At 41.0% G+C, this 19,547-nt stretch overlaps 1 protein-coding gene across 5 annotated transcripts in view; it reads right to left on the reverse strand.

Moving 5' to 3' along the window:
- Nucleotides 1–19,547, reverse strand: part of HDAC9 (histone deacetylase 9) — a 450,375-nt gene that overhangs the window by 204,490 nt on the left and 226,338 nt on the right. For all 5 annotated transcript variants that reach the window (XM_088653965.1, XM_035130280.3, XM_088653966.1 and 2 more), the window contains 3 exons: nt 18,906–19,027; nt 10,468–10,599; nt 7,719–7,831 (listed from right to left, as the gene is read on the reverse strand). In XM_088653965.1, coding sequence (XP_088510091.1) covers nt 7,719–7,831; nt 10,468–10,599; nt 18,906–19,027 — 367 coding nt within the window. The remainder of the gene's footprint in view (nt 1–7,718; nt 7,832–10,467; nt 10,600–18,905; nt 19,028–19,547) is intronic.

Below are 19,547 nucleotides of genomic sequence, written 5' to 3' on the forward strand. Positions count from 1 at the left end.
TCTTCCCTGATATTCACATTCTTCAACATGTGGTCTGCTATCGTTTCTTAAGTTACCTCTCTTTTTTCTTGTTGTTTAACTCCTGCCTCCCTCCCAGACCCTTTGCACAATAAGAGCTACAAAAGGTCTTATTAGGCTTCGGAACTCTGGCATGATATAGTCCTCAAGGGAACAACATCCTTGAAAAAGAATACCCTCTGTAACAGTATGACACAGTGACTGCTTTCTTCCCAAACAAAAAGCATATGGGACTCCAATAATAGACCACCTCCATGAGGGATCCTGTGCACCGAGGCTTTGACCAAAATAAATATAATAACTTGTCAAGCATGTTGTGGGGAGCTGTAGATTTTCCTCTGGACAAACCTGGGATATCAATTAACGTTGGAAAATGCCTTGGGTTAATACAATGCAACCTCAGACTGTCACTAAAGAGCTGGGCAGCGTGAAAACACAGGATGTTATTCCAAAACATAACCTTCCCCATACAGTTTGTTTGGAGACTAAACCTATCGCTGACATAATAACAGAATAGTCTATATATGTCATTCCTTTCCTGCCCCAGCATTGTAGTAAACTGAATGAGGATCATGCAGAAATAAAGATTTAATATTTTTGTTACACAAAGAGCTGCTTTTTACATTTTCCTGATGTCTTGTTAGCCTGGAATTGCTCTGAAAGCATCCAACAACATTAAATGTTTTCAAACATGTTTGTGCAATGTTGTTGTTGTTTTTTTTAAAAAAAGAAGAAGCCTACTGTGAGATACTAGTTAAGGGCTCTGTATGGATGGTGAAAACTTCCAAGCTCCATTACAGCATCTACATATACTTGTTGCAACCAGATAAGAAAACAAATTTCTTGCTTTGGAGTTAACCTTGTGGAGAAACAAGGATGAATTAACATTGCAAAAAGGGTGGCAAATAAGGATAGGTTGTCACTCTTCTAAGGAATACATCAGGCAGAAAAATACAAGAGAAGATGAAGAAACTAGAAATGAATGCATTACGGCACTGACAAAATAGGATTTGTATTTTGTACATACTGGGCTTAGTTGTCAACTGAATAAGTTACATTTTAATATATTATGTCACGATGTTGATTTTGACACTATGAGAAGCTGTATCTAATTTTTGAGAAGTAGTTTCTAGTAAATAACTTGGCAATTGTTATCATACAGCCTATTACATTTACGTGGTTTTTTTTCAATTGGATTTGCGTAATATAGGCATTCTGGTGGTTTTGCCATGAAAACCAAGGCTGTGCACACCCACTCAGATGTGAAAGTGACGCTCTGTGAAGAATGTCCCAACATTATACAACCAGAAGAATATGAGTTGGGCTGGATCGTGAGGTGGGGAGGACAATAGCTGTCAAGTCTCCCGCTGAAAAATGTGGGATAAGCAGTGGTGCGGCATCGGAAGTCGCTTCTACGCATGTCCAGACATGCGTAGAAGCAACTTCCGGTGCCGCTCTGCCCGATTTCCGGTGCTCAGGTATGGGCAGAGTGGCACCCGAAATGGCGCCTCCCTGGCAAGTAGGAAATCAGGGATTTCCGGGATTTTTTTTTCTATTCGGCATAACAGCGGGAAATGGATTAAAATCCAGAGGTTTCCTGCGAAAAACAGGAGACTTGGCAGCTATGAGGGCTCAATAGCATGGTGGCGGTTGTTTTTTAAAATAAATAAACCACTTAAACCTATTGTTAGAAATGTTTCTTCTGTGTCTGATGAAAAATTGATTTGATAGCTAACCTTTTTTGAGCCAGCAGCCAGCATACAACTTGAACATTCTTCATTGTTTGGTTACTCTTAAATAATCAAAAGAGCCCCAGCTCAAATCAATCATACTGTCCCTTGGAAAAAAATGTTCCAGCCCACAGAACCACAACACTAACCATCAAGTAACTAGATAGTGGGAGTGGTACATCTCAGATGCCCTATTTCCATCTCACTGAAATTGCACCTGAGCCGATAACATCACCTGAGAGTTTCTCAGTAATAAATTATTGTTTGAGAACTGAAGTGCCTATGGTTAAAAATGCTCAGAAGTGTGCTAACTATGCTGTTAACATTACTGGACCACTTTTCAAGTCATATTGTGCAGTTTGATCTTATTTCTAGCACAACAAACTGCTGCTGCTGCTACTGATCCAAATGTGCTGGCTGCCTTTTAAGCTATTACTCATGGCAATGTATAGCTTTGAAACAACCAAGCATGAAAATGACACTTAAAAAACAGTACTGTGTAATACAAAGCAATGGCAAAGGAGGAGTGGTTTTGTAAGTGTCCTATGACAGCATCATTTTTAGAAGCCTATTCTAAGCCCATCATATATAGGATTTTAACAGGTTACATAAAACTTGTGCAGGGTTGTTGGGAGTCTAACTCACATCAACCCCAGCTAGCACTATAGTCAATGCTCAGGGATGCTGGAAGCTGTCCTCCAGCAACATTGGGGGGGGGCAGCATGTTGACTCCTCCTGGCCTAGTGAGAATGCTGATGAGGGAGTTCCCCAATTCTGACAGCATTATGGAAAAGCCCTACTCCAGATGCAGCCACTGTGGTACCCTCCAGATGTTGTGGATTATAACTATCACCCCTGAGCATTGACCAGGCTGATTGAAGATGATGGGAGTTGTTGTCCAGAACATCTGGAGGTCACTATGTTGGCTGCCCTTGCTCTCTCTACTCCCCTCTTCTGCTCAAAATGCTAGATCACGGAGCAGAGTTTCCCCTGAAGACCTTACTGTCCAAGATGGTTCATATGACACCGTAGCATTATTTTATTGCCTGACGCAAACATTGTTGGCTGACAACACCGAAGTACAGATTAGCCACCCTGTTTTGAAACTCTACAGTCTGAACTTCCTGGAATCCTGCACAGAGGATTATGAGTCAAACCCCCACATGTTTGCTATCAATGTAGTCTTTTAGGGAACGGGGTTGTTCTGGGCCAAAGAAAAGCTACTTATCAGTGTGAAGAGGTCACACGCCTGCCCCTTGGATCAGAGTTCACACACACAATTAATTCATTATTAGGGAAAGTCACTGTTGGAGATTGAACTGGGCTTTCCAGTCTTCAGGGGTTACTGTCCTGGCAGTGACCTGAAGAAATTATCCCATTAGCCTTCTATCTGACAAATTACTTTCCCTTATGTTCTTTTTTTTTCTAAATCAGAAGATCCACACATAGTTTCTATGCAATTAATAGGATTGATGCAATGCAATACAGTACCATGTTGCGTGCTGATGTCATAATAAATGTGTTAAGTCTTTAAGGTGCCCAGATTTCGATGCAAGTTTGAAGCTGCAGATGGCAATCATTTTCTGCATGTTCAGTATTATCGGTTAAAGATATTATGGCCTCACGTAGTTATGCTATATTAATAGTGCAATCCTATAACACTTATTTTGAAGTAAACCTGCTGATCTTGGTAAGATTGGCTTCTGAGTAAACCTGCAAACTCTATGCAGATGGATAGCTGCAAAAAAGTATTCTGAATGCTCCATGTAAGAAGATCACAAGGAAGGTATATCAGTCAAGGCAACAGGCATACTATAAATAATATACGATGCACATAACAGCTACTTTCCCTGTTAGTAATGAATTAATATTAAAAAGTAGTAGTGGTGGTAGCAGCAGCAGAAGTAATAACAACAGAAGCTAAAACATGCTATGGCATCAAGCAGGCATTTTCTAAGTGAAAACGTCAAGGTATGCCTGCCTATTATCAAGTCTGTGATGACCAATCTTTGAGAGCTAGGAACCTACATTTTCTCATAATGAAATATTCCTCTTTCTAGTAATTCTCTAAGAAGGTATGAAGCTCTGTGTATATATTTAAGACACCCACTCTTTTGTGTGGTGCTCACACCTATTAAAACCTTTTAACCAACCTCACATGCTCATATATGGGGTGATAAAAAGCATGGGACTGTGAGAAAAGCGGTGAAGAGCCCGGGGAAAAAACGGGGGGATAGAGCAAAACCTTCCTTTGAATTGTTTGTTTTAATGGAATTAAGCCAATATGGAACTACATATGGTTCTCAGAAGATTTAAGGGTTGAAGTCTTCGTACTTGCTGTTCACCCCCAAACCTAGATTTGTTTCGCTATCTCACCCTTCCCCAACCTGGTGTTTTGAGCTACAGTTCCCACCAGCCCCAGTCACTACCGCCTGGGGTGATAGAAGCTGTAGTCCAAAATATCTGGAGGGTAGGGAAGTTTGTGTCACCTACTTGCCTCAGTACATCTACGGTAAGGAGAAGTGTGAAGATTTTAGTGGAAGAGGCATCTTATTCAAGCTATTGCTATTCTTGCTATTTTACAATAAACAAAGCTATGTATCTCTACAAAGAGATTAGGGAACTGGGTACAACTGGAGGGGAAGAACAGATCTAGTAAGCAGCTGACACTGTCAGACATGAGAACAGCAATTTAACACACTTTTCTATTACAATTGGCTAATTAATTAATATACTGACGGCATGCCAAAATGGCTTCTAAGCAGCTGACGAGCATAAAATCAATTGTAAGATATCCACACATAATTAAAATACACAATAAAGGAGTCCCATCATAGCATTAAACACATCCAGAATTAAAATATTCAGTAAGGCAAATAGTTGGTGCTAGGTTAAGACCTTGTTTGTCTGCTTAACAGGGCAATCCTAATGAGGGGACATAGAGGAACAACATGGCACATCTACTGCTATATCCTAAGTGCTGCTGGCTAATGCAGAAGGCGGGATTGCTTTGTCTTTTGTCTTTGATATGCCACTTTGGGGGAAAGCCACCAACTTCTTATGTAGGGGTTATATTGCTACTACCCACTATGATGAAGTTGGGGCATCTGCTGCAGCTCCCCACCCTCCGCAGGGTGGGTGGGTGAAGTTTGGGCTGCCTATACTGTATTTGAAATAAATGAACAAAGCAAGTATTATGAACTTATTTGAAGGCTGCAGGTATATACATTAAAAAAAATACATGCAAGAAAAATTATAGTGTCTTGGGGGAAAGTATGCTTTAGCTCTATTTTAAAGGGTACACATTTGGACATGTATACATTCCTCTAAGTAAGTAAAAGAGAAACTTTCTCACTACCAGCTAGTGATGAGTGCGATGCAAAAGCCCCTCTCTTTACAGATGTGTTGTAATAAGATTACTAGAGTATAGTACATTTATACTTAAAAACAGAACACTTGCGACAATAAACTTCCAGAGAGTAACCAGACAAATTATTTTACTGCTTTTCGGTATGTACTGCAGGATAACAAACAATATGTTTAATCTAGACAGGAAATTACCAACATGAACCACAACTCAGTAAAGTCAAAGTACTAAACTGGCTGAAATCCAAGTAATTTGGGCTAAATGGGTTGTATGCAGCTCTGGCTATGTGTCAGTTATTGTATATATTTTTGAGTTACATGCTCCAAATCTAGGCTTTCTGTTGTTCTCCACACACTAAAAGCTTGTGTGTCCCCAAGGCAGTCATATTAAGAAATATTTATATATTCTTCATTTAGCGTTCTGCTCAATTGGGGGCTCACATTTATATCAGAAATATTTTACTGCTATGCATCACAACTAAGGAAGAGCAAATATGTCAATTTCAGATTCCAGTCTCAAGTTCAGTTCCCCAAATTTCCACATCAGTCTGTGATCATTTGTAAAGTCCCCATGAAAATTCACCAGCATTTTAGGGTGAACTGCTCCTGATATTTTCCCTAATGTATAGTTTTGCAAAGCAGTTTTTCCTAATCTAATGCAAACATTTTGTATGCTGTTTTCACTAATATGTGCATTTCTATGCACATTTTACCCCAATGCATGCATTTCTGTACCCATTACTTGCCTGGAGAAGGGCATTGTAAAATTCAAGGAAGTGCAAATTTTGAAGGATGGCTGTGTTCCCACTGGTATATTGCTATGCAAAGTTTCGTCTTTAAAGGTGAACTGAATCTAATTTCTCCCTCATCTCTGGTCATAACATCTGACTTAAGCATCTGTGGCGTTGTCTAAAACTGCCCCTATCTGCTACTGTGAAGCATTAGACACCAGTATTCTTAGATTTCTCATTTAAGGCCCTGTTACATATTAAAAAATAAATAAATCACCAAACTGACTGATAATATGACTTGAGTGCATCCCCACCCAGCTTGATGTGTACTGATTTTGTTACAGTTTTCACTTTGCACCCAACTTTCAGCCCAACTCGCAGTCAGGACGACACCACTAGCCACCAGCAATAGTGCAGCATGCAAGTTAAGTGATGAGCTGGCCAGCCACCTGAGCACTTTGCCACATGCCGGAGACTTGTTTATTGTGGTTGTGTGAGCTGCTCTTTAGTTCCATGTGCGCAGATTTATAGACCATCAGACCACGCTAACACAAAGCATTATTTCTGGGTTTTTGAATGACCCTCTTGGACATGACAGCTACACCTAGATCAAGGAAATGGTAGAAAGAGGGAGCATGTGTGTGCATGCAGGTCAGATGATGATGATGAGTCATCTCCCCCCCCCCCCGAGTCCCTTTTGGCTATAACTGCCTTAATTCCCTTTTATATGTAACCCCTCCCATCTACTTTTCCACTTCCAGTCCCTTTCTTCCTTTGTCGTTCTTCTCATGTTTGAGCATTAGGTCAGTGGCATAGTCTTTTCCCAATATCGCTCTGGTGAAAACAATGGCGCATACCCAGAGACTAGAGGAATTTGGTCATTTTGATTGCGGAAGGTTAAAACTCGCAACCAGCTGGCGTACATCCCACAAGACATACAGCTGCTATATATCTTTTAGGATTGTTCACAAGCTCCTCCCACTAACGGGCTCTTGCCCCGCCTTCCACTTTTATAGGCACATCATTCAGTGCTTATATATATTCAGTGCATAGAGGCATGTCAGCACCAGTGAATTATGCAGAAGTGTCTCTGCAGGGAAAGTGCATCATTTCACTATTCCATTTGATAATAATGTTTTGGTAGATTTGGGCTATTACTAAATTGCTCTAGCACTCTTCCCCATTCTATTTCTTGTTGTCCTCTCTTCCTTTAAAGGGATAGCATGGGGAGAACTGGACCAACCCGTACGGTTCCCAGAGGTTAATGTGCTCTCACAAGTTTTGTGTGTGTGTGTGCATTTCAAATTTTATTGAATTTTACTGTGTATTTCAATTTTTGTAAGCCACTTTGAAAGATTTTGTCATGAGCAAAAGGATGGGATACACGTCTCAAAATAACTGAAATCGGGAAAATAGAGTTGCAGTCTCCAACCAGTGTTCCCAGGTGCCACTTCTATTGCTATTGCCTACTGGTCCAAAAGAGCTGATCGAAGCAGCTTGAGACAGAGAGCAGGGCTGGTGGTCAGCAGATAATATCCTTAGGAAGCTGATGAGGGTCTCCTGCTGTTGCTGCCCTTCCCCTAGGCCACATCTTCCAGCACTCAAAAAGAGCTCAGGGCAGCTGCCCTAGTAATTGCCCACAGGGTAACATTACAAATCTGGGGAATTTCAGTGGTGACCACCATTGGAGGGTTAACCAACCTCCTCCCCCTCTTATCCATCAGTAAGGTTGCTCACTCATCCCTACACTAGGTGGAAACATGTCGGAGAGGAAGGGGACAGGCTAACATGCACATCCCACTGGGTGCCCCCCACTAGGAGGGGCACCAGAGGACTCCATGCCAAGGGTACAATGAAGGGATTCTGGTCTTACCTCAGCTTGGGAATTCATTGGCAACACTGAGGTGTCGTTCTCTGTATTCCCAGCAGGGGCGTTACTTGGTGAACTGGGACCTGAAACTGGTGAACTGCTACTGACTGATGATTCTGGGGGTGGAAAGAAGAAATAAAAATAAGTACACATAGTATTTAGGAAATACAGTCATACTTCGGTTTAAGTACGCTTCGGTTTGAGTACTCCATGGACCCGTCTGGAGCAGATTAATCCACTTTCCATTACTTTCAATGGGAAAGTTCGCTTCAGGTTAAGTACGCTTCAGGTTAAGTACGGACATCCAGAACCAATTGCACTCATACTTCAGGTTAAGTACGCTTCAGGTTGAGTACTCTGTTGACCCGTCTGGAACGGATTAATCCACTTTCCATTACTTTGTATGGCAGGCATCCTCAAACTTCAGCCCTCCAGATGTTTTGGACTACAATTCCCATCTTCCCCACTGGTCCCGTTAGCTAGTGATCATGGGAGTTGTAGGCCAAAACATCTGGAGGGCCGCAGTTTGGGGATGCCTGTTCTATGGGAAAGTTTGCTTCAGGTTAAGTACGCTTCAGGTTAAGTACAGACTTCCGGAACCAATTGTGTACTTAAACCGAGGTACCACTGTTTCAGCTACAGCAAACAGCATATTACTACTACTACTACTACTACTACTACTACTTCCTGCTCTTCCTCTCAAAGGACTATAACATAAGGGTTGGCATATAATATAAGACAACCAAGTTCCATTTGCAATGTATCTTTTTATTCACTCTCAGAATCAATTCCATGATTCTTCCAATAGACAAAGGGCACAATTTATAACTCGGGCAATTCTACCCCCTCTCACTGCTGCCTCAGAGATGGCAAGTTACTCAGCGGCAGGAAAATACTGAAAGGGAGTTACTAATGAGTAAAGGAAAAGGAAGTACCTTTGGCTGCATTCTCTGCTGCCTCTGTGAGAGATCAGCATGACAGAGATACTGGACACTCAAAGGTCATAATAACATGTCATCAATTCATGAGGCCTACTGCCATTCCTAGGCTGTTTGGATAAACCCCTGGAGGACTTCAGTTGTGAACCAGCCTTTATATGAGTAACCAATAAAAAACAATACCTCATTGGCAGTGCATCTCTGTCAGTGAACTCTGGGGGAAAGCATGAAGCTTAAAACATCTTAACGTGGCGTTTTCATGGTTATATCTTATTTTGTTTTGATGCAGTACATTTCTGCATGCTTTCTAAAGAATAAAGGGGAGCTTTCACTAATATATCACACAATTGTTTAAAGACGTGAGCTCCTTATTGCAGCTGAGGAAAACAACCGTTGCTGAGCTTGGATCCATGTGGTCAGTCGGTAAAAATATCACCCTTGCCATCAATTTTAATGCAAACTTTATAATGCAAAGCAAGTAAAAAGACCAGCTCGTTTTCTACTCATTTATTGTTGCCCATTTTATCTCTCTCTCTTTCACGCCTATTCCTGACACTTTAGGGGTAGTGTAGCCCCCCCTTTTAAAACCCAAAACATTTGTAGTACATCTGTGAAATTGACATATTTTAAAATCATATTACAGTGAACCCCAGCATTTCATACAAAGGAAGGGAATTTTTTTTTAACTGATTTGAAAATTTTCTGAACCATACAAAGAATTAAATCCTTTCATTTAAAATAGTTTATTTCCCCTCATCAAACTCAACAACCCTGACTGTGTATCTTATGGGATGTATTTTTAATTTTTCCAGAGGAATAAAGAACAAAAATGACCACTGTTTATTTTGTCCATCTGTCTGAGATGTCACACATTTCAGTTAACACTAGTACCTTTAGAAAAGGACCTTTAGAAAAAAACCACAGAGCTCAAAAAACAATAACAACAATAAACTGGAGATAACTACTGAAAGATTGTTGGTTGTTTTCCTAATAAAAGGATGTATTTTTGTATTTGTTGGAAGCTGCCCAGAGTGGCGGGGAAAACCCAGCCAGATGGGCGGGGTATAAATAAATAATAATAATAATTCCTTCCACCACCTAGTTTTGTGCAAACTCTGATTTTGCAAAAATAAAATAAAATAAGATTTTCATTAACATCAGAAGAATTGAAGTTCTCCTCAGCATTAACTTTAAGACATGTATCATTTGGACTGACTTTTCTAAATTATCTGCATCATCTGATTTAATTTACACAACATAGGGCAAAGAGTAAAGGTAGCCCTGCTAGCCGGGAAGAAAAATCCCAAAGTCCTTATTAGGGCAAAATCTTTGTAGCGTCAAACAAAATGTAAATACTGTACGCAAGCTTTTGAGTTCCCCAGAACCCTTTACCAGGCTAGATGTTTAAACTAACCAAATGCAGACATGGCTGGTTTGACAAACACCAAAAACCATTTTAAATTTTTTTTTGCCAGGAGTGGCCAGTGTGGTGGTGTGAAACTGCTCTTCCAACAACAGTGTCATTGTGGCATCCTGGAACAGTGAGGGAACAGAAAAGGGCAGTGGCCTCACCCCTGCACCATCCCAGGAAGTAGATCCATGGCCCACCACACCAGCCGCTCCCTCTACAAGTTTCAACATATAGCCTGATGAAGAGTTCTGGTGAACTCAAAAGCTTGCACACTACTCTATGACAATTTGGTTGTCTCAGTGAAGATATTACTCTAGTATGGACTTAATAAACACGCTCATTTATAAAGATGATATTTCCCCCCAAATGCGAACAGGATCTCTCCGGTCCAGTCTTTCATTACCTGTCACCTCAAACAATCTTTTCTTGAAGGAGCAGACGACAGTTCCATCCTTTCTCCTGAGTAAAGGGCTGCTTCTCCTTTCCGTCACCTTTTGTTTTAATCTGGAGCGAACTTTTAAGTTGGGCTCGGAGGCTGGGAATGGAGAGAAGAAAATACATGTTTACGATACAGAAAGCTATAGAGGTTAGGAAGTGGGAATAAATAGTTTTTATCCCTCTTAAATCACAAGCAAGTCAACTGCGCAGTAGGATATCAGTTATAAATAGTATTTATTCATAAGCATGTGGGTTTTTTTACTCTGCAACTTTCTCTTTCTCTCTCTTTCTTTCTTTCTTTCTTTCTTTTTACTATATTCACCTTCACAACACCCTGTAAGGCAGAGCAACATTATTTAATGGATGGAGTCTTGGGCTTGATTAGAGGCCATGTACTAAGTTCATGGCAGAGGTCACATATGACCCCCCCCCAAGGTAGAGTCAAACTCCAAGATGCTAAATAATGATTTATTTTAGAAATGCCCGATGCATTTCAATTAATAGCCCGTCATCAGACACAGTGCTATATTCCAGCTAACATCATGAGAGATTCATGTGTTCTCAAAGTAGCTTCTCATCTTAAAAAATGCTAACAATATGTTTAATATTTCAAATCGTAGGTAGCGCTGCACTTGTCATACATACTGCTCCCGGTGTTTCTGTAAGCACCGTTCCAGGGATGTAAGGTGGGGATGGGCAGCCTGTGCCCCTCCAGCTGTTGCTGAACTCCCATCAGCTCTAGCCATGGGGAAGATGGAAGTTGGAGTCCAGCAAATCTGGAGGGCCACGGGTTCTCCATCCCTGCTCTAACGGGAAAGGGAAAGGTAAAGGTAAAGGTAAAGGGACCCCTGACCATTAGGTCCAGTCGTGACCGACTCTGGGGTTGCGTGCTCATCTCGCATTATTGGCCGAGGGAGCCGGCGTACAGCTTCCAGGTCATGTGGCCAGCATGACAAAGCCACTTCTGGCAAACCAGAGCAGCACATGGAAATGTTTACCTTCCTGCTGTAGCGGTTCCTATTTATCTACTTGCACTTTTACGTGCTTTCGAACTGCTAGGTTGGCAGGAGCTAGGACCGAGCAACAGGAGCTCACCCCGTCACAGGGATTCGAACCACTGACCTTCTGATCAGCAAGCCCTAGGCTCAGTGGTTTAACCCACAGCGCCACCTGGGTCCTTCTAATGGGAAAACTAATGGGTAAATAGGGGATCTACGATAATTTCTCTTGGTGTGTTTTTCCATTGGGTTAAAGCATTTGCAAGATGGAGATCTGGCTCTGATTTCTGGTCCCGGGTAACTGGAGTTTAATCTGCCCCTGACATAACCATTTCCCTGACACATTGCATATCCCTGCCCGCCCAATCCTGCTATTAACTGTGAAGGCAATTGGTGGTGGCTACTGGCAATGATGGCTATGCTGTGCCTCCACAGCCAGGGGCAGTGTGCTTCTGAATACCAATTGCTGGAGACAGCAGGAGTGGAGAGGGCTCTTGTGCTTGCATCCTGCTCGCAGGCTTCCCAGAGGCATCTGGTTGGCCACCGTGAAAAGAGGATCCAGGACTCAGTGGCTATTGGCCTGATCCAGTAAGCTCTTCTTATGCTCTTAAATACAATATACAATACAATTTCTTCCACCCTCCCATGCTTCAGGGAGGATTTCAATGGAAGAAACAGCAAGGGAGATGTTACCCATGACAATATCCCAATGCCAACTCTCTTCCCCACAGCTCCTTTTAAAGAAAGAAAAAACCAATATTGGCAGTCTGATCAGACATCTCCCACGTAACACCTAGTTCATCACCTTTCAACAGAAATGACCTGTTAAAAGTGCTTCATTTCACCAGTGATGGGAAAGCAATTCTGTTTTTAATATTTTCAAAACAAATACTTTCTCCCTAAGACAACTTGCCCTATCAGCACTGCATTATCACCAAGTTGTTTTTCCCTCTCCCTCTCTCTTTCAACCTATAATCCCACCTGACAATAATTACAATTTGCAGTGAAGTCATCTCTGGCTTCGACTCAATTTACTTGTAGGGTTATATTATATTTATAGGTCTCCATGTTCCTCCAACTGCTGAAGTTTCCCATATTGGTGCCTGAATGATGGGATGTACTCTTCAGGGCCCGAAGAAAAAGCTCTTCGCCATTTCGCTAGGGAGAAGTCCCACTTGCCTCTGAATGTGTTTTCATGCCCAGCTGCTTTGATTGCCTTTCTATTTTTAACCACCTCCCCCATCGCACTCTGCATTTCAATCAATAGCATAAACACAAGACCGCCTTTCTGTGGAGGACTGAATTTATGCTCCAGTGGAAAAGATAAACTACTTCCATTAAAGATGAAGCATCGTTACTTAAATGAAAACTATTTCACCACAGGGGTAGAAATCAGATTCCTACCTCACCCCTTGCTGTAAGAAAGAAATTAAAAACTTTACCAAATGAGAGAAAATGCCTAGAACAGGAGTAAGCAACATGGTGCCCCGACAGATGTTTTTAGACCGTAATCCTGACCATTAGCCATGTTGGCTGGGGATAATGAAAGCCTAGAACATCTGGAGGACTGCATGTTGCCTACCCCTGTCCTGAATATGTTCTTGATATACCTAGGACTAGAATGTAGTATGACTGTTTCAAACAGAACCTTGGTTTTTGTTTATTTATTGAATGCATATCTTGCAGGGAGGCAAACAACAAATGAATGATTTTTTTTAAATATAAAAAACCCCTTTAAAACAATTCCAATGCAGAGGCAGACTGGGAAGAATCTCAATTTAAAATGCTTGTTGAAAAGAGGAAGGTCTTCAGTAGATGCTGAAAAGACAACAGAAATTCCTCATGTCTAAGATGCAATGAGAGGCGCAACAATGCTAAGCTCCAATTCCTATGCTTTGTGGAATGGACCTCCCAATAAGATGGCATCTGCAGGTGGTCCTCACCTGCACAGTGATGGACTGGGTATAGAAGGGGTGAGATAAACTCTCAGGTATCCTGCTTCCAATCTGTATTGGGCTTCATACATCAAAACCATCACCTTGAACCTAACCATGACCTTGATTTGGGGAGGAGGGCATCTGCAACATGGAGAAATTGACAGTAGAGGCCCACAAATATCTTTGTCACCAATTCTGTCCTCTCCATTGTCTGGTACGTGTAAAAGGCCGGGGGATTGAAGCAGAGATTTCTCTTATTTGTGCTGGGAAATGCTTTATAAAGATTGGATTCTGACAGAGAACAGGCTATCGTTCTCATAAGATCCCAGCAACAAAATAGTTCTTTGTATCAATATGATTTGCTCCAATTGTAGATCACTACTTAATGAACCTCATCAGGAAGTATGATAAAGTATACTATTTAATCGGTGTAGAAAAAAGAATCCTGCAAACTGTAGTTTATTAAGGGTGTGGAGAATTTTAGCTCTATGAGAGAGAAACTACAGCTCCCTGGATTCTTTGAGGGTGCAGAGTGTGCTCTGAATATGTCTCGTCATAGTAAGCAAGTCCTTTATCTCCAGGCCATGTTGTTGTTCTTGTTTAGTCGTTTAGTCGTGTCCGACTCTTCGTGACTCCAGGTCATACGCTCATATATAAGAAACTAGAGTTTCGGAAAACATTACTAAAGATGATATTATAAATGAAACATTTAGCCTGTAGGCTGTACCTAAAAAATAGGACCATAAATGTCCAAATTACTAAATTTGGCCACAATGCTTTTTTATTGTGACATGCCCCAATTTCTCAATGATACCATAATTTGTGACAATATATTTAAGAAAGGTGATATGAATACAGAACTTTGTGGTACATCCAGAGGGGGGGGGACCACAGCTGCTGTACAAAATAAAAATAAAAGTTGCCTGTTGTTGTTTGTTTTGTTTGGAAAGTGCAACACTGTTATCTGCATAGTGAGACCCATTATGTCATAATGAGGCTAGGTTCAAATGCCCACTTAGCCATGAAGCTTCTCTGGTCACCTTGGGTCAGGGCAGCACAACCTACCCCACAAGGTTAACAGGCTAAATTGAGGGAGGTATGTTGTCTTTGGCTCCTTGTAGAAAGGTGGGGCATAAGTGTGTTAAATATAAGAAAGGCTAGGGGGGAGGAAAAATGCTACCTCTTCATAGTACAGTACTTGAGGATTTGCCTCACTAAGAAAGTTGATTAAAATAAGCTCCCGTTAAGATTTGGTCCTTTCTATCTGGAGTTATAACAACAACCAAACTTAATTAGCTTCATACACAATGTAAAACCTTCCATCTGGTAGAGTAATTTAGCAGAATTAATTGTATACCACCATAAGTCAATGAGACACTGAGGAAAACCATTGAAATGCTATTTCCTTTCCTTTGGAAGGGAATTATGTACAATTTCGGCATGATTTGCATTGCTAACAGAGAAATCCAACTGGGAGGAATCACTCTCATTTATATTACTTTCCCATGAGAAAATCAAGAGAGAACTATAAAGCTAGTGCTGTTATTCATAAATAGCTCTGAAATACTTAGAGCACTCTGCTTTAGCCAAGACATGCTACTTGGCAGCAAGAACCTCTAATCACAGGCCTGATCACATATCCAATGTTAAGTGTGCTTCTTTGTAAGTTCAAATGTATCTTTGTTCAATAACCTAAACAATCTGTTTTAGAGGTCTTGACTACTACGGCTACAACTATGAAGTCCTAGGGCTTCTTACACTCTCAGAGCGGTGGGAGTTTTTATTGTAGAGTGTGAATAGGCCAATTTGTATAAGTAAAATGAGATTCTCCTGGTTCTCGTGCAGCTTTATGGTGATTTGGGGTTGCACAGTTCACAGTCCTGCATCTACCTTTCTTTTTGCAGATCTGTCATAGTGGTTCATCAGAACCTCAAATAATGCAGTTTCCTGAAAGGAGGAGGAGGAAGTTGATCATTTCCCCACCTGACCCAGTGAAGAGTAATTAGCAAGCTGCATGCTGGCCTCACACTGGAGGAATCACTATTGTTCACTAATGCTAGTAGTATCATGAGGCAGTAACTGGAGAACCTACAACAGCCTCTCCCAACCTGGTTCCTTCCAGAGGTTTCGGACTACAACCCCCATCAGCCTGAGCCGTCATGGCCAACGGTCAGGAATTATGGGAATTGTAGTTGAAAACCTTTGGAGGGCATGAGGCTGCAGAAGGCTGCCTTGCAACATGTGGGAATATGTGCTACCAATGGCTTCAGTTTGATCAGCAGAACGGAAATGGAAAAAAAATGCAGAACAAGCATGTATTCCATATGCCAAAAATATGTTAAAAAAAATTGAGGTTCCAATAAAAGGAGACTAATTATTAGACACTGCATGGGAAGAAGAAATCTAAGGCAAATATATAAATCTGATTCTCAACTCTGCAATATTTCACCAGGCACTTCAGAAGAGAGTTCAATATTTTCAGAAAATACCTCCACTAGTCTAACCATATGAAAATCAATCTCAAGTTACACTTTGTTTCTAAATAATCAGTACTTTTGGCATTTTATACAATGGGAATTTGCCATTTTATACAATGGGAATGCTACCTATGATGTAAGCGAGCTTTGTACTGTACAGACTGAGGGCCGGTTCTGATAAAATGCTTAGTACATTTTATCTGTGGGAGATGTGAGCAATGTAATTCCATCCTTTCTGGATTCAAATGTCCATTTTGCCCTCCAACCACATACACCAAGTGTGGGGAAGCTTTGGCCCTCCAGATTCTGCTGAACTACAACTCCCATCACCCCTGGCCATTGGTCATGTTTACTGCGGCTGGACCTGTAGCCGATCCCTACATCTGGTCCCCAAGTATCCTCCTTAGCCTCAAAACCATATTCAGATGGGTACCCTTGATTCACTTGATACACTATGGAGCTGTCCTCCTGGCACTGGCTTTGCTGTAGCTTTGCCTGGACATGACTGGGACAGAGCAAGGGGTTGGTTAGGTAAGGACTGTGCACACACATCAGCGGAGCCAACTCAGTGTTCCCAACAGTGTGTCTAGCTGTCCTCCCACCTCCATCTCCATCATCTCCATCTCTATCTCCATCTCCATCTTGGTAAGTGCTGGGGCTGCCCCACTACACAATCCACTAACTATTTGTCTCCCATCCTAACTCCCCTCTTCTTCTTATCAACAGAGCAATACTTTTGACTGTGATTGCATACGCAGGCCAGGCTGAGTCAAAATATTGCTAACCTACTCATCCCATCTCCTCTCTTACAGTTTGTGTGTTCTCGGCTGTAGAAAGCAACTGGATGGAGTCCTTAACCAGACTTTCTAAATAATTAGCTTTTTTTCAATCCAAATATACAGCTGTATATTGGAACCGCACAGTTTGACAGTTGTGTGTTAATGTTTAATTTAACAGTTGTGATAGGTAAGAATCCCTGGCCCAAGCCTACAGACAAAACAAAAGCTAATGCCTATGAAGCAGCAGCCTCAAAATTAGATTAAAACACCACACGGTCAGCATCAACAAACCTGCTGGCTAAGAACGAGTATCTCTGACCATTCATAGCCCAAGAACAGGGGAAGGAGGGAGAGGAAAGACCACTTATTGTGACAAAGGTCAAACATTTGCGGGCAAAGAACCTGTCTATACATATGAGTGGTTCATGGGACAGCTTTGTCTGGGATGGTCCCAGGAGGATGTCGTAGGCTCCAGAATGTCCCTTTTGCCTAAGGGATGGCCCCATAGCCATCCTGATCAGTTTAGGGTCATTTCACTCGTGTCATCCTGGTTCCTGTTGCTTTTTCCTCTAAAACTGTTAGGCAATCATTGGGAGCTTTGTGAATCTGTAGCTGAGGGCAGAAATTAGGACCACTTCAATTAGGGGTCCCGCGTTGCTTACTTAAACAGGATGCATACAATACACGGACCGATTCTTAGAGATGCAGTAAAACAAAATGGGAATTTTCCTAACACTGTACTGATGTTCTGCCTATGCTTTCTTTTTTTTACTTTGAAAACCTGTCACATAAACAGAAGAACAGAAGTGACCAAAAATGAGATCAGCTCATTATTCATCTGTGTATGTCATATGTTGTGTTTCAAAAAGAGCCTCGTAGTTGTGCATTTTCTCTGTAGCTGATGTATGGCGTGCCCAAATATTTGGAATAATGTATAGAAAACATCTGGCTTTAATTATATTGTAGCCCTCTTATGCAGACAATGAGAATTGAATTAAGGAATATTTATAAACCCCCACAGAGATGTAAAAGTATTAACAGCTGCACCAGAACAATACTGTTAAAATGTTTGAAAATGTTTGGCCTTACCAATCAACAATTTTACACCTCATAAATATCAATAATGCTTTTTTAAAAAAGAGAAATGCATTTTTTTAAAGGGTGGAGGGGGGAATTTAAATGTCCAAACTGTAGTATAACCCAGGCAGGAATAATATGTTTATATATTATATTGGGACTGGAGAAAAGATAATTGAAATAGCATTCTTTGGGCCGAACCCCTTCATTTATATATATATAATCAGCGTCGGTTTCTCCTAATAAACACATTTTTTAATGTAAATTGAATAATACACACATTTTACAAACAATATTCTCAAATAAAATGCATTTTTAATGTTTTCCCCAATATACAAGTTTTGTGCACTGCTCCCCTCCCCACAAATATGCATTTTTGTATGAATCGATTGTTTGAAGAACTGCATTGCAAAATTCATAGAAGTGTGAATTTTGGGGCAGGGTAGTGACAAAATCAGGGCAGCACAGGCACACTAGTGGAATTGGCTCTGCCCCTGACCCCCTTGCTCCACCCCAACCATATCCAGGAAGCTGCAGCAACACCAGTGTCAGGAGAGTGGTTCCACTCCACCACACCAGCTACCAAAATACTGGATTTGTTGGTTATTTTGAGTGCAGAACTGCTACTTTCCCCCCATTTTTCTTCATTGCTAGACCAAAAAAAAGATGACAGATTAGAAAGTTTTGCTAATCTCCTCTATGCATTTGAAACACAAGCAACAACTGTCTTTGAGCATTTAGTGCGAGTAATTCATACCATGCGCGCACAATATTGAAGCACATGGTTGCAATATTTAAATTTATGAACAGAAGAACATTTATGGGGCAATGGAGCTCACCTTGGGTTGCACCTGGACATTACAAGTTTTTTTTGAGCTACTCATTCAAAATTTATCAGCCCTTCTAATGCAAATATGCAACGGAACACAAAAGCGAAATTCATGGTATGCAATATTCTCATTAGAAGGTGGTTTAAATTTTAGCGTTGTCAGTGAATATACCCCAAATAACTTAGATGTTGTATGTTCCTTTATGTTCACATTGTATCCGAAGGTCAAATTAAGCTTCATATTGGTTAAAAAAAATGATGGAGGCAGAACCGAGCTGGAATTTAAGGTAAGCTTATTATACTCACCGGTTTTTCGAAGCGGGAAATCATCCTTGGCTTCTTGTGCTCCTGGTAACGTGTATTTGTAGGAAGGGGACGTTCCACTAAGGGGAGGAGAACTTTGATCCAATGAGGTATGGTGGGCAGCCCTACATAAGATACAGATGGTCACTGCAATGCCTGACGTTTTGTGAATTAACAATTTATACATCCAAGTTACAGAAAATGTTAAAGCTATAGGTGCAGCTTGATTCTTCCAAGTGTGTAAAAAGCCTATGGGGCACACATAGTTATGGGGCACACGTAGTTAACAGTAAGTTATGGACTGCTCAGACTTCACAATAATTTTTCTTTAAGTAATTCATAAAATGCACGCAAGAGAAGTGTCATGGCAGTGCAGATAAAATTTGCCATTGGACTAGTCATTTCAGTATCATTAATAGAGACTGACTCATGTATGCTGCATGTCTATATCAAGATTTTCACCTGGCACCTTCATTACATATCTTTATATGTAATGAAAAAAGCAAAAACATCTCTCTTCAACAAGAGCTTTGGCTGATTAACATTAAATGTGTTTGTTGGAGTGGGCTTAGTGGTTTGTTTTGTTCTTCTTGTTGTTCTTATTATATATTTCATATTCATATTGTGAACTGCCCTGTGATCTTC

This window comes from Zootoca vivipara, chromosome 11 (assembly GCF_965207765.1).
Source record: "Zootoca vivipara chromosome 11, rZooViv2.hap1.1, whole genome shotgun sequence".
In the NCBI taxonomy this organism is placed as follows: Eukaryota; Metazoa; Chordata; class Lepidosauria; order Squamata; family Lacertidae; genus Zootoca; species Zootoca vivipara.